Source organism: Lates calcarifer, linkage group LG15 (assembly GCF_001640805.2).
Source record: "Lates calcarifer isolate ASB-BC8 linkage group LG15, TLL_Latcal_v3, whole genome shotgun sequence".
Taxonomy (NCBI): Eukaryota; Metazoa; Chordata; class Actinopteri; family Centropomidae; genus Lates; species Lates calcarifer.
Genome location: NC_066847.1, coordinates 774,482 through 788,920, shown reverse-complemented (window position 1 = coordinate 788,920; position 14,439 = coordinate 774,482). Strand labels below are relative to the sequence as shown.

Genomic DNA, 14,439 nt, shown 5'->3' with positions numbered 1-14,439 from the left:
ACACATCAGTGATGGTGTGTTAATGTGTGTTACTGGTGTTCTGTCTCTGCACACCACACTGTCAGTGAGTCGTAGGACACTGGCTCAGTCGTGTTCAGAGATCACGTCACAGCCAGAACTGAACAGGAGGAAACATCCAGTCTCATGTCAGGATGTTGTTAACCTGTGGAGCTACTGAAATGAAATTTGGCATAAAAACAAAACCTGAACTGAGAAAGGAAATCTTGAAATAAAGGTTGTACTGGCTCGAGTTGTGCTGAGAAATAAAACCACAAAATGATCATTTACAGTCTTGATGTTTTCACTGTGTAACCAGCTGTGGCCTTTACTCAGACATGAGACTGAATCCATCGGAAACTTTCCTTTGAAGAAAAACGTGGAAAAATCCAAAGGGATCCTTCAATGGTTCAGGCTTTTGATTGATATATAAAGATGCTCAGTTCAGTTCATCACTGTTGATCCAATGATGAAGCTTTACAGGCCTCAGTGTCTGAGACGGTTTCGTCCCTCGCTGCGTCTCGTTGGAGCTGCATCGATGCCAGTGGTGAGCTGGGTGACTCGTGTTTCTTCATGTGGTTGCGGTAGATCCTGGCTCCGCTCAGGTTCTTCTTGCAGATGTGGCAGAAGTACGGCCGGGCGTCCGAGTGCACGTCCACGTGGTAGGTGAGCTCGAGCGCGCGGCTGAAGCTCTTGCTGCAGAGCGGACACTGGTAGCGGACTCCAGAGTGCGTCAGCTGGTGGCTCTTGAGCGAGCTCTGCTGTTTGAAGGTCTTGTGGCAGACGGAGCACTGGTACGGCCGGGCGTCGGTGTGCAGCCGCTGGTGTCGGCGCAGGGCGCTGGAGAAGGTGAAGCTCTTGCCGCAGTCGGTGCAGGTGTAGGGTTTCTCTCCGGTGTGGATCCTCTGGTGCTCCGTCATGTGGACCTGCTGGGTGAAGCTCTTCCTGCAGGTGGGGCACTGGAACGGACGCTCACCTGAGTGGATCCTCAGGTGTTTCTGCAGCGCAGACGCCTTGAAGCAGTCGCGGCCGCACACCGGACAGCAGTGTTTCTTCTTACTGTCGCCGCCGCTCGCCTGCGTCTCTGAGTCTGCTCCTGTCAGAGGACACAGGGAAGTCAGGTGTGAGTCAGTGTGATGGACCTGCACCTGTGTTAACCTGTGTTGAAGTGTGGGAGGAGCTTCATCACCAGGTGTTCCAGGCAGTCAGATTTCTATCAGGTAAAGTCTTTGTGTCGTAGTTTAGCTTTTTAATGGCACCTGTGTGTTTTCATCTATTTCAAAAAGACGAAGCTGCTTGTTTCAGCTTCACGTTCACCTGACGTTTTCTCTGTTATTCACCTACTTTACTCAGGCTCACTTCAGATGATGGTTGTAGTTTTTTCAGGATGTGAATGTAGTTTGGAAGCTGCTCACTTGTTACAGCTGAACACATCATCTGTGTTTTCACCTGTGAAGCAACAACTAGAGTAACGTCTGAATGAGTCTCATTAACCTAGAGACAAAGTCAAATGTACTGAGACAAGCAGCTGTGATTTTATTCAAGTAGAAACAACAAAGTAAAACTGTGGTTTGTTGGTGATGTGTTCATGAACTCAGTGACGTACTGACGAGCGCTGGTCTCCAGGCTTCTTCTTCTCCATCAGAGTTGATCAAACCGCTGACGTCTCCTGCCTCAGGTTCTTCGTCGTTGTCGTGGTTACCAGGTAGAGGTCTGGCTTTCATGATGATGGGGTCTGAGGTGGTGTTGAGGTCTTCAGAGTCCTGGAGGATTATTACAGTTATTAAACAGTTTGATAATAATAATAATAACTAGCAGATTTCTGACTCATCCTGTGACATTTCTAACATTATACTCTTCCTGAGCTTCATCTGAAGGCAGCAGTTCTTACCTCCTCCTCCATCATCTTCATCCCTTCTTTCTCCTCCTCCACAGTCTGCAGGTTGGACCAGAACTCCTGAGACAGAAACACTTTCCCATCACATTCACCTCTTTACTTAAGCTGTGAGAGAGAGGACAGACAGACAGACAGACCTTGTCCTGGGGGTCGGCGATGAGTCCGTCCCTGATGTGGATCCTCATGTGTTTGCGGAGCAGGCAGGGCCTCAGGAAGCTCTTGGGGCAGATGCTGCAGGGGTGAGGTTTGTCGGCCATGTGCGTCTTCTCGTGCGCCCTCAGGTTGGTGGTGGCGGTGAAGGCCTTCCCGCACACCGAGCAGCGGTGCGGCTTCTCCAGTCGCGTGGATCTTGAAGTGCTCTCGGAGCCTGGACGGCCTCGGGTAGCTCTTCCCACAGACGGAGCAGCTGTGAGGCTTCTTCATGTCACTGGGACTGAGCTCTGCAGGACAGAGACATTTACGTTGTACAGCTGCTGCTCTACACGTAAACAACAAGCTGTGAGGTTCTGTGTTGTCACAGAGGAATGATGAGTCGCTGTATGTGCAGAGTCTCTCACCAGACAGTGAACGCACCACGTCCTCTCCTCCACTGTTGTTTCTGTCGTCGACCTGCAGCTCCTGCAGCCTGTTCACCTGACCCACACTGCAGACACTCAGCTGCTCCTTCAAACAGACAGCAGAGATGAACTCTGACCTCTGACCTCTGCTCTACTCTTTAAAAAGTTATTTCTCTTCTCTAACCAGTCAAATGTATTCTAAGTGTCTTGACGACAGTATGGACAGGATTCCACAAACATCTCTATATATCTCTACCAGACTCCATAGAGAAAAACAGGGATTTAACCAGGAGCTGCTGGAATACCACTGCCTCCATCTGTCAGTGTGTCTGTGTTACTGTGTGGTACTTTTACTGCAGTAAAGTATCTGATTACTTCTTCCACCACTGAAAGTCTCACAGTAACACAGACACACTAACAGATGGAGGCAGTGGTATTCCAGCAGCTCCTGGTTAAATCCCTGTTTTTCTCTATGGAGTCTGGAACACAGAATATCACAGACTAATACTTCAGTCCAGTCCAGGAGTTCAGTTTGCAGAGATGTTTTCTGTGTTTCATCTTTACTGTGAATGGTGTCTCACCTGGTGGTCTCCTCCTGACGGGGCGGGGCTGCTCTCCGTGGCGGCGGCGGCGGCGTCCCTCCTCCTGCTGTGGATCTCCTGGTGCTTCCTGAACACTCTCTGCATGGAGAAGCGTTTCTTGCAGACGTCACACTGAAACGGCCTCTCCCCGGTGTGAGACCTCACGTGCTCCTTCAGCCGCGACCCTCTGGTGAAACCCCGGCCGCAGATGTCGCAGACGAACTGCAGCGCCCCCTGGTGGAGCTGCCTGTGCTGCTGCAGCTTCTCGGTGGTGGAGAAATCTTTGAGGCACAGGAAGCAGCGACGAGGCGTCTCCCCCTGATGTTTCAGACATGATCATCCATCACAGAGACATTAGAGATCGTTAGGACCAACTGAACAAAAAGCACAACACAAACATGTTTCCAGTTTTACACCTGGACTGTGACGTCTGTAATGTTCCTTCATAGATAAACAGAGGTAAAAGAGAAAAGAGGAACTTTTTCAAAATGCCATAAAAGTAACAGGACGTGAAGTCTTTAGTCTGAGCTTTGTCCTGCAGCACTGACTGTTAATGGGTCAGTCAAACTGAGAGGATGTTTGTTTGGTGAAGAATAAAAACATTAATGATCAAACACAGCCTCACAGATCAGGTGTTTCTGAAACAATATCCAGCAGGTCTGAACTAAATGTGAGACGACACAGTCTGTCAGAGTGGACTGATGTGGACAGAGCTTCATTAACACACTGTGAAGGTTTTAACAACATCCTCCAATTCTCCAGTCTCTGTCTGAGGTCCAATAGTAATGTTTGTGTTTGTGTCAAATAACTAATGTAACCACACACACACACACACACAGACACACACACACACAGACACACACACACACACACACACACACACACACGCCTTCCCACGCTCCTTCCAGCTGAGCTCTCAGTGGTCACTCACTGTGTGTGCAGCATCTTCAGCTCTGAGCGCTCTGTCCTCCTCGCTGTGTTTCTGCAGGTGTTTCCTCAGCAGTCCCGGCCGGTTGAAGCTCTTGCAGCACAGCGAGCAGGGGTGTGGTTTCTCTCCTGTGTGGAGCCTCACGTGATCCCTGTAGGAGGACGGCGTGGAGAACACCTTGTTGCAGACGGGGCAGGAGCGCAGGTTCTCCTCTCCGTGCGTCTTCTGGTGGTCGCTGAGGCCCGTCCTGGAGGCGAAGCGTTTGGGGCACAGCGGGCAGGAGAACGGCCTCTCTCCGGTGTGCGTCCGCTCGTGCTGCACCAGGTGTCGCCGCTGGATGAACCCGCGGCCGCACGCCGAGCAGCGGTGGGGCTTCTCTGCGGCGTGTCGGAGCCGGTGGCGCCGCAGGCAGCCCAGCTGGGCGTAGCTGACCCCGCAGTCCGGGCAGGAGTACGGCTTCTCACCGGTGTGGACCCGCTGATGAACCACCACGTTTATCTTCTTTGTGAAGCGTTTCCCGCACACGGAGCAGCTGTGAGGTTTGTCGCCCGAGTGGGCGCTCATGTGATCGGCCAGGCGAGACGGACGAGAGAACTCTCTGCCACATACTGAGCAGAGGTGACGGCGTTTTGACTGACGGACGGTTTGTTTTAACACAGGTGCAGGTGGAGTCTCTGGAACAGTCTCCTCTCCTGCAGGAAACAACACTGACAGTTAAAGTAATGTGACGTGTTTGAATATAAGCTAACACATATAAGGTTTAACCTCTGACCTCGAGCAGGAAGCTGCTGACAGTCCTCTCCTCTTTGCTCTGCTTCCACTTTCACTCCATTCATCTCCTCATCCTCTGCTCCTTCTGAAGGTGGACAGCTCTGAAACAGAAAGAGTCAGACGTCAGTCAGCAGCTGATCACCAACACTGAGCTCAGGCTCTCTGTGTATCTCTGCGAGAGAATACTCCACAACAAAACTAAACTTCATGGAGCGTAACTGGAAATATCCAAGTGAAACTATTTTTGATTGATGCTGAATAAATGAACAGATGAACTCCTCGATCAGCGCTGAACCAAACTCTGACCTACAGTCTGTGAAAACTGGCAGAAGAACCAGAGCTAGCACCACGACAGCTAGCCTCTTAAATTCAAGTCAGTTCTTATTTATACAGCATCAAATCACAACAGAAGTATAAGTACATGCTGTACACATAGAACAGCTTATTTACAGATCCACCATGAGCAGCACCAGGAGACAGGGAAGAGGAAAACTTCCTTTAAGAGGCAGAAACCTGGAGCAGACTCAAACTGTCAGTGAGAAGCTGTTAGCTAGCTCACAGCTAGCTGCTGTATAAACACATGGAGATGTGTGTTGTTGCTGGTGGATCGGTGTAGTCTGATCCAGACTGGCTGACTGGATGTGGTCTGTGCAGCAGTGTGGCTTCTACAAATGATGGAGGAGAGAAATTCAGCTCAGTTCACATTAAACCTGTTTGTTTTAACCAACATCACGCGGCTACAGGTTTTATTGAACTACCTGTCCAGCTACCGACTTTAACAATCCTGGTCCTGTACAGGATCACCAGTCCACATCCCAGACACACACCCCACCTCAGGAAGCTTACTGACTGACAGCACCAGCTCATGAGACGTGACAATAATCTACAACATGACATCCACCGTGTAATCTACGCCTCGATCATATGAACAATATATCACGTAACCAGCTCTGTAATAATCTTAAACCGCTGTAACTGAGTTCACAGCTGCAGCTGAAGAGACCAGAAGAGACCACATCAGTCCAGTTCTCTGGTTTTATTCGTCTAAGAAAATAAGAATAATAAAAATACTCCTGTTGCTTCATGAAGCAGAGAGCGCTTTATTTCTGCTGCGCTATTTTATTATGACGTGATGTTGATTCATTCATGTAAATGAGCAGGAATGACGATGTGTTACCTGTGTTACCTGTGCTACCGTTACAGGTCTGACAGTGAGAAACATCTTCCAGAAGCTAACTGTTAGCATGTGAACCGTTAAATAAACATTAACGTTCACCGAAACACAGGAGATAAACACCTACCGTTACTGTGGGATTCTGTAGAGAGGGGCTGTCCCGATAAACCACCGCCTCTTAGGCAGGAAATCCTCCGGTTTGACTGTGGTTTAGCATGTAAGCTAATGTTTGCTAGCTCCAGTCGGCGTCACACAGTCCGTCCCAGCTGCCCCGGCGCAAACACTCATCACCGTCCTTCGCGCCTAAAAACGTCTCGCATCAGATTAAAGTTAAAAATATTTAGTCGCAGCAGGAAAGTGAAGCTTCTCAGCGACCTGTCAGCTGAGCTCAGGTCGGTGTCAGGTGCAGCTGAGCGAACCAAAACACAACTCACTCCGATGAAGAGCAGGTGAATTCTACGTAGAATCAAACATGGCGGACACGTCGTCTTCACTCTGCTCAGTGCTGCCGCCGCCGGCTGTAGGAGGTACTACACCAACACTGACCCTCAGTCAGGATGAAATGCAGTTCTCTCTTGGAGGATTTTGTTTTTGGATGAACCGTATAGATGATGGATAAATACTGTTTGGGAATATTTTATTGGCTTTAAAAATAAATCAGAGTCATAAAACCAGCTGCTTTAGTTCTGTAAGAGGAGATGTGATTATTCCTCAGAGCCACAGTTAACAATCACAGGTTTCATTCACGGCTCAGTTAACTTCCTGCCTGTTTGTGTCTGAGCTGCAAATCATTGATTAGTCACATGTTATGAGGTCATGATGCCTGGATTCACAGGAGACATCAAATATCATCTGTGAACAACCAGACCATGAACCTACTTTTCATTTCTATTTGAACATGAATCTGAGCTGTAACAGAGACCTGAGCTCAGCTGAGGTGAATATTCACCAGAAAACAAAAGCTCACTTTAGTGGAGAATCACTTTAATTAAGGGCCAGTTCAGCCAAACTAAATCATACAGACACAGTTGAACAGTTCCAGGTTTGAAGCCTCACACTGTGGAGGTGAGTGGAGATTTCTCATGGCTGTCACCAGCAGAGTAAACTCCAGTCACCTCGGTTACAGAGGACCTTCAGAGTGCTCAGTTTAAACTGTGGTGCTCTCAGACTGAGTCTCTGCAGCAGCTTCGACATCTGACGTCAGAGTCTTTGTGTGTCCGCAGCGTCGTTACCAACACACACACACACACACACACACACACACACGTGTATTAAACAGCGTCCGTCTCTCAGTCTAATGTTTCTTCTTCACCACGTGGGCGCAGTCGTATTTCCCTCTGACCACGGTGAGTTTGACTCCGGGCAGATCCTGCGTCCTCCCGCCCTGAATCAGCACCACGTTGTGCTCCTGCAGGTTGTGTCCCTCCCCGGGGATGAACGCCACCGCCTCCTTCCCGTTCGACAGCCGCACGCGAGCGCACTTCCTGTTGGCGGAGTTGGGCTTCTTGGGCTTTCGGATCATGGTCTTCAGGACCACGGCTTTCAGCTGCGGGCGGCCGAACGTCGCGCCCAGAGATTTAGGAGGCGCTTTGGGCTTCCCCTGCCGGTGCATCTGGTTCAGGGTGGCCATGGTCCGGGAGAGGAGGGGGCCCGTCCAGGCAGAGGCATGCTGGGAGGCTGTGGGGGGGGGGGGGATTGTTACCTTAAGTTTTATTTGAAACAACTGGAAAAGTACAAAACTGAAAAATAAACTTCCCCATATTCCTCTGATACAAATCCTGCAGCAGACTCAGCAGGTGGGAACTGACCTTGAATCAGTGGCGTCAGCACTGGCCTCAGGCTCCACAACAAGGACATTCCTGAAACACACCAGAGGAGAGGAATATACAACATGACAAGTGTGGAGTCCCTTATTTAACTGAGAGAAGTTAAAAATCATTGAACCACTAAATCATCAGGAGCTGTTTGAAACAAGACGTTTTCTGATTGGACGAAAAACAGCAGCTCACATCAGCTCCAACTAACGCGCCGAACTCTCGCTATGAAACAGCCTGATTTGTCTTGTCGGTGCCAAACTGTACACACGCTAATGGAACAATGGAACAGAAGGACAGGGGTTAAATTGAGCCCATAGCGACGTCTCTGACCGTGGAGGTTCTACAGGAGTCAGATCAGATGATCCAGTGTTACAGTCTGAATGTGACATGAATTAAGATGCGTCCATGCCGAAGAAAAGAGTGAGCCCTGATTATCTTTCTAGTGTGTCAAAAGTACTTCGATTACAGATTTATTACACACCATGAGCAGGGAAATCTAAAATGTTAGATTTTGTAAATGGAGTCTGGTGTTTCGTTCGCTAAGCTAACGAGAACGGAACCAAATGAAGAAGCTGCAGTTTGTATGTGACTCTTCTTAAACTCCCCAGTGAGTTATAAAAACATATTTGTCTTCGTGCTAATGCTAACTTGTGCTTGTCCTTCTATACAGCCTGGCTAACAGCTACGGAGAGCTAACGGACAGGAAACATCACAGAGGTTAATGTGTGATTTTACCCACAGACCTGCTCACAGAGTCCGGACCAGATCCACCAAAGTCTCCGAGAATATCCGGGGAGGAAAAACGGAACTTAAAACCAGAGAACCTGAGAATATTTACCGCATTTCAAATCAAAAACCAACCGAAGATTTCACGTCTTAGCGTGAGCGACACGACCCCTAAGACCCGGAAGTTATTCCATCAAGTTAAAAGTGCTTCCGGGTTTCCTCTCCCACCAAAATAAAAGATGTGCGTTTAGTGAAAAGAACAATTTAAGGAGATTTTTAATTCAGTTTAACACCTGAAAAACAAAATGTCAACGACTCCATGGAACAGTAATATGACTGTAACAGGATGACTAAACAATATGATCCACATATTTACAGAAACATGAATGATATAAATCTTTAAAGCCTTAAAAATGTAGTAAACCAACTCATCTGTTAGAAACATATTTTCAAATGACACACTAGTGTGAATAAGAAAGTGTCTTTACACAACTCATTTGTGCTTCATGTAATCAGTCTGATGTGTCATTAACCTGGCTTTATGTTTTATTAACGTTATCATATTACAGCCAGATAAAGCAGCGGTGTAAAACCACGACAGGGACCACTGTGGAGTCTCATTTCTTTATTTATTACCTGTATTTTCTAAATGTTCTGCTAAAGGACAAAACATCAGAGACACTGAAACTCTTCTGCTGTGAAATTAAAAAAAACTTCAGTCATTTTACTCGATTCAGTCACATAATGAGGACTGCCGTCTCCTGGAGCTGATGAAGACCATGAGAGGTGGTTGAAAGTCCTTGAAACATTTCAGTGAGTTGACCTTGACCAGCAGAGTTTATGACCATGTAATCTATTTAAATCTAAATGTACAGTTGCATTAATCTGTCTGTTCTGTGTACAGAGGATTAAGTTATTACATACGGCTTCATTTTTACCTTTAAACCTCCACAGAGAAAACTGGACTTTCTTTTATCTGAAAAGCTTTAGTTACTTTTCAGAAAAGATTTTACAGAAAACAGATGAAACCAAGCGGCCCAGCCACAGCTATTTAACGTGTGAATTCTTGAGCTATGCCCTGTTTGGTGAGGTCACAGAGACCTTGACCTTTGACCTCTGACCTCCAAAATCTAATCAGTTCATCCTTGAGGTGAACGTTTGTGTCAAATGTGAGGAAACTCAGTGCAGGTGTTTGAGATATCTGAGACTGAGACGTGATGAAGTAACATGACTCAGGATCAATGATCTGATCAGGTCAGATATTAGTTTTATTTTGTTTCTGATGATACTTTATATATATATATAAATATATATGTTGAATCCAGGACTTTGACTTTGTAACGGAGAACCTGCTGTGAAACAGGGCTGCCTGTCAGCTCGACAGATTAGTGATGGATGAACTGTCTATCAGACTAACGGTCTGATAAGGATCCATTAGTTCCCTGCGTCCAGTCGAAGGTCTCGTCCTTCGCAGCAGATCAGCAGATCTCTATCACACACAGTTACACATTAAACTGACAGGTGTGCTCTCAGGTGAAGCCTCGCTCGGACGCAGTCGGTCAGAGTGAAGATGAAGATGAGGTTAGAGCTCGTCCTGGTTGTCACGGTGGCGATCTGTGCTGCCGGGAAGCCGCTGAGCAAGGCAGAGGGCAGGAACAAGCTGCTGCTGATCTCCTTCGACGGCTTCAGGTGGGACTACGACCAGGACGTGGACACGCCCAACCTGGACCGGCTCGCTGTGGACGGGGTCAAAGCCAAGTACATCACCCCCCCGATGCTGACCATGACCTCACCGTCCCACTTCACCACCATCACCGGTAAAACTCATCATTACTGAAGCTGCACCTGCCTCAGTTCAGAGGCAGCAGCAGTACTACTGCCTTCAGTAAAGTACTTATACTACTGCCTTCAGTAAAGTACTTATACCACTGTAAAAATATTGTTACAAGTAAAAGTCCTGCTTTGAAAGTGTGAGTATAATCAGGAAAAGTGAAGCTAAACTCCTGTGACTGTTTTATTGTTTAAATGATGATCACTGGTGCGTTAATGTCCGATCAGTGTTTTACTGTCAGAGCTGGATGTGGAGTTTTAACTCTTTTAGTTTTATTATTTTCATTATTGATTAATCTGTTAAAATGTTATTGTCTTGATTAATGGCCTCGTTATTTGGTTTGTAAAAACTGAAAACAGAGTCAAAGGCCTGACAACGTCCAAAATCAGAGACGCAGCAAACTGAGGAACGATGAAATGTTCCTACATGATAAATAACCTTAATGATGGTTAGAAATGCTGCCAGATAATTTTATTTGTTTCAGCTCTATTTGTATTTAATGTTTATTCTATGAACTTTTTATTTGTTTTCTATGCAAAAATCTCAGTTTGTAAAGTAACTACAGTGCAGTAAAAGGTCAAATATCTGCCTCTGAACTGCAGGAGAGTGGTCGTCTGAAACTATTAAAACCACATGAACATAGATGATTTTCAAAAAGAAAAAAAAATCTGATATAAATTCAATGTTATTTAACACTTAAAACTTTAATATCACAGCAGCAGAGTCACATGAAACTCAGGAACCACAGAGGAAACAGAATAAATAAAGCTGAGAATAGATCCACAGTAATGTCCTGTACACTGATATCTGATGATCTGTATTAAAAATGATTAACTTTACATAGAATACCCTGTGTTCACTGACAGCTGGAGGTAGATAGTAATAATAAAACGATCAGTGCAAAGTCCAACTGTCTTTGTCTGGGAACTGAACTCACGTCCTTGTGACTGGACTTTACTTTGTTTGTGGTCATGATCGTATCAGTGATCAGATACTGTGACGGCTATCACGTCTCCTGTGATACCGTTGGTTAAAACAGAAGTTAAAGCAGATCCTTTCAGTGAATGGAAACAGAATAATTTCAGCAGTTTACCAAAGATTACTGACTAAAAAAATTCTCTGGAAAAATGACAAACATAAAATAAAGTAACTGGAAGAGGCAAAGGTACTGACAAAGAAGCAGTGGTTACTGATCACTGAGGAAAAAACTGACATACCTTAAGACTAAAGACTCAAAATGGCGCCATCAGTTTGGATAACTCCATCACCAGGACCTGAAAGTTTTCATTGAGCGTCACTAAAAAGCTTTGAAGTCTTATTCTGAAAAGAAATGCTGTTTCCTGTGCGTTAGGCAGATGGGTGGAGGACCATGAAGTCGTCCACAACATGATGTTTAACACCAAGACGAACCAGAAAGTTCCTCACAAACAGACGCTGACCAGGTCAGAGTGGTGGGACAACGGAGCTCTGCCGTTATGGATCACAGCTCAGAACCAGGTGAGTCACTGATCAGGACGATTGATAACGACAGAAACCGACCTGAAGGATGAGACACACCGACCGCCAACTGTAGTTTGAACCAAACTGATCGTCGGTTGTTTGTGTTTCAGGGTCTGAAAACTGCTTCCTTCTTCTTCCCGGGAGGTGGAGCCAACTACAGCGGCCAGGCGGTGAACCGAGTGCTGGTGGAGATGCCGGGCCACCTGGACGACAATGAGACAGGAGTGGCGTCAGAACATCGACACGGTGATGAGCTGGTTCACTGAGGAGGACTTCAACCTGGTGACGCTGTACTACGGCGAGCCCGACAACGTGGGCCACGCCAAGGGCCCAGATCACCCAGACAGGAAGGCCATCATCCGGCAGATAGACCGCACCATCGGCTACCTGAGGGAGGCCATCGATCGGCACCACCTGACCGACACCCTGAACGTCATCATCACCTCTGACCACGGCATGACCACCATCAAGAAGCGACCGCTGGTGGACGAGATCATCCTCAACAAGTACCTGAATCTAATCAAGCTCGCCAGCTTCGAGATCCTCGACTACGGTGGGTTCGGTATCCTGACGCCACGGCCAGGGAAGGAGCAGGAGGTTTTCGACGCTCTGTCCAACGCACCCAATCTGACAGTCTTCAAGAAGAACGAGATGCCCGAGAGCTTCCACCTTGGCAACAGCAAGAGGTTGCCTCCGATCGTGATCGTCGCAGATCTGGGATTCAACCTGAACTCTGTTAGTTTTAACTCAAACCTTCACATTCGATCTCATGAATGTCACCTCACTAGGCCGAGGACGAACCGTTAATATGAGGACGTGGTTTTGGACATTTTGTGATAATTCTGCTTCTTCGTCTTTTTGTTTCCCACCAGAGATTCATCGTCTACGTCAACAAAGGAGATCACGGCTTCCATAACGGAGAGATGGACATGAAGACCATCTTCAGGGCGTTTGGACCCGACTTCAAGACGAACTTCCTGTCTGAGCCGTTCGACAGTATCCACATTTACCCTCTGATGTGTAAACTGCTGCAGATCGAACCGGCGCCGCACAACGGAATCGCTGGCTGTGACCGAGAAGATGCTGCTGCACAGCGGTGAGGAGGAGTACCAACACCTGAGGGGTGGTGGTCTTTATTTAACAGAGTAATGGAGCAGGTGGAGCCACTGACCCCAACCAAGAGCATTATTGTTTGTCATACTTGGAAAGGGAGGGGTGAGGGGGCAGGTTTTCAGCTGGCTGCAGTCTATGTTCTCACCACTAGATGTCACTAAATCTTACACACTGGTCCTTTAAGTAATAATAATAATAATATACTGTGGAAAGTACGGCTGAAAAATTGTTTCATATAGGCAGTTCATCTGTTGATTATTTTCTTGATTTAATCGATTGATTGTTTGGTTTGAAAAAAAAAGTGAAACCTTACATTTGTTTTGTTTTGTTCAACAGTTCAAACGTCAAAATGATTAAAAATATATTTACATAATTCAAAGTAAAAGCAGAAAAGTGTCAGATTAAAGAGGCTGGAAACATACTTCATCATACGTCATACTTTATAAACTCTGATTTTGTTTGTGTTGGTTTTCAGGTGGATCACAGAGAGCTCAGGTGTCTGTGGCTCTGCTGCTGCTGCTCATGTTCGCTGTGCTGTAACAGATCCAGGATCAGCCTCCATCACCTCATCTGAAACATGTGGTTTTAATCTCATGTGTTCTGACGTCATAAGATTATGTCTAAGTGAATTATTATTGGTCATATTTATACAGAATACTAACTTATAATCACATACTTTTCTATTTTATTTGTTTGTGACTAATTTACTGGTTTTAACTGATGCAGATTTCTGAAATAAATTTGAAGATTTAATGATTTGAAGTTTTTCATTTTGTAAATAAAATGAAGTTTGTGTGTTAACTGTTGATACTAGTGTCTGTTCAGTCTGTTTCCCTGTGGGCTACAACTTGGGCTCTGTTGTGTTATCATATATCTGTTCATATTTTGGAAAGTTAAGCATGCAGAATTACCTCACAGCAGCAGCTCCTGTTTGTACCCACTGATGTGCAGACAACTTCCACTAAATCACTGTGATACTGAAGAAAACTTAAAAACAGGATTCTCAACCAAATTCTTCTTTTCTGTGATTTCTGAGCAGGTTTTTGGACGTTTATTTGTGATGAACATCAGCGACAATGATACGCTCAGAAACTGCAGTTAATTAGCAGGTGAATATTTAAGTTGTGGCCAAAAATGCGTTTTGTGAGGTCATTGTGACCTTTGACCAAAATCTAATCAAATCATCTGAGTCCAAGTGAATGTTTTGTACCAAATTTGAGGGGATTCCCTTTAAGACATAGGCATGGGACGCTACGAAAATTTCATGTCACAATTATCCTGCCCAAAATAATTTGATTAACGGTATTATTGTGATAATCATGAAAATATAATTTGAACTGTTCCTCATGGGCCGTTAACAAATTAACGTTATGGGTTAACATTAAAGGAAAAACTGCAGAGCTATTTGCTGTTAGCTACATAGCTAACGTTACCTAGCTAATGTTAGCTTAATTCACTGGTGACCAAAACCGCATCATAACGTAACAAACATTTAGATAAATGTTAGTATAACTAAACCAACACTCTGTACGTTCATTAACTGACAG

General features: G+C 45.9%; 3 protein-coding genes across 4 annotated transcripts; 1 reads left to right on the top strand and 2 right to left on the bottom strand.

The window, feature by feature from the left end:
* Nucleotides 1–1,611: 1,611 nt before the first annotated feature.
* Nucleotides 1,612–6,736, bottom strand: LOC108881865 (zinc finger protein 771). 2 transcript variants are annotated; one of them, XM_018674063.2, is made up of 8 exons: nucleotides 6,033–6,736; nucleotides 4,733–4,832; nucleotides 3,964–4,652; nucleotides 3,033–3,350; nucleotides 2,452–2,557; nucleotides 2,032–2,334; nucleotides 1,889–1,954; nucleotides 1,612–1,760 (listed from the first exon to the last, which is right to left on the bottom strand). In XM_018674063.2, the coding sequence occupies exons 2-8, from the start codon at nucleotides 4,794–4,796 to the stop codon at nucleotides 1,753–1,755; spliced, it is 1,554 nt and encodes a 517-aa protein (XP_018529579.2). In that variant the 5' UTR covers nucleotides 4,797–4,832; nucleotides 6,033–6,736; the 3' UTR covers nucleotides 1,612–1,752. The 2 variants fall into 2 exon arrangements, with proteins under 2 accessions (XP_018529579.2, XP_050931898.1); XM_051075941.1 differs by having other exon boundaries at nucleotides 2,452–2,551.
* Nucleotides 6,737–6,872: 136 nt separating this feature from the next.
* mrps12 (mitochondrial ribosomal protein S12) lies at nucleotides 6,873–8,615 on the bottom strand. Its single transcript, XM_018674061.2, has 3 exons — nucleotides 8,466–8,615; nucleotides 7,714–7,764; nucleotides 6,873–7,582 (listed from the first exon to the last, which is right to left on the bottom strand). Exons 2-3 carry the CDS (start codon nucleotides 7,760–7,762, stop codon nucleotides 7,200–7,202), a joined length of 432 nt encoding a protein of 143 aa, XP_018529577.1. The 5' UTR covers nucleotides 7,763–7,764; nucleotides 8,466–8,615; the 3' UTR covers nucleotides 6,873–7,199.
* Nucleotides 8,616–8,788: 173 nt separating this feature from the next.
* zgc:153896 (uncharacterized protein LOC569930 homolog) lies at nucleotides 8,789–13,698 on the top strand. The gene is given in 7 exon segments (XM_051075942.1): nucleotides 8,789–10,265; nucleotides 11,631–11,776; nucleotides 11,890–12,000; nucleotides 12,002–12,514; nucleotides 12,652–12,837; nucleotides 12,839–12,875; nucleotides 13,368–13,698. Coding segments are annotated over 7 exon segments (1,305 nt in total). The 5' UTR covers nucleotides 8,789–10,018; the 3' UTR covers nucleotides 13,433–13,698.
* The last annotated feature ends 741 nt before the right edge of the window (nucleotides 13,699–14,439 follow it).

What these genes read in the sequence shown, in the direction of transcription:
- mrps12 (XM_018674061.2), bottom strand. Translation starts at nt 7,762, where the DNA reads ATGTCCTTGTTGTGGAGCCTGAGGCCAGTGCTGACGCCACTGATTCAA. An exon ending in GCTGACGCCACTGATTCAAG is followed by an intron (nt 7,583 to 7,713) that starts GTCAGTTCCCAC and finishes CCCCCCCCACAG; the next exon opens with CCTCCCAGCATGCCTCTGCC.
- LOC108881865 (XM_018674063.2), bottom strand. Translation starts at nt 4,796, where the DNA reads ATGAATGGAGTGAAAGTGGAAGCAGAGCAAAGAGGAGAGGACTGTCAG. An exon ending in CTGAAGATGCTGCACACACA is followed by an intron (nt 3,351 to 3,963) that starts GTGAGTGACCAC and finishes CTGAAACATCAG; the next exon opens with GGGGAGACGCCTCGTCGCTG. An exon ending in TCGCCGACCCCCAGGACAAG is followed by an intron (nt 1,955 to 2,031) that starts GTCTGTCTGTCT and finishes TTTCTGTCTCAG; the next exon opens with GAGTTCTGGTCCAACCTGCA.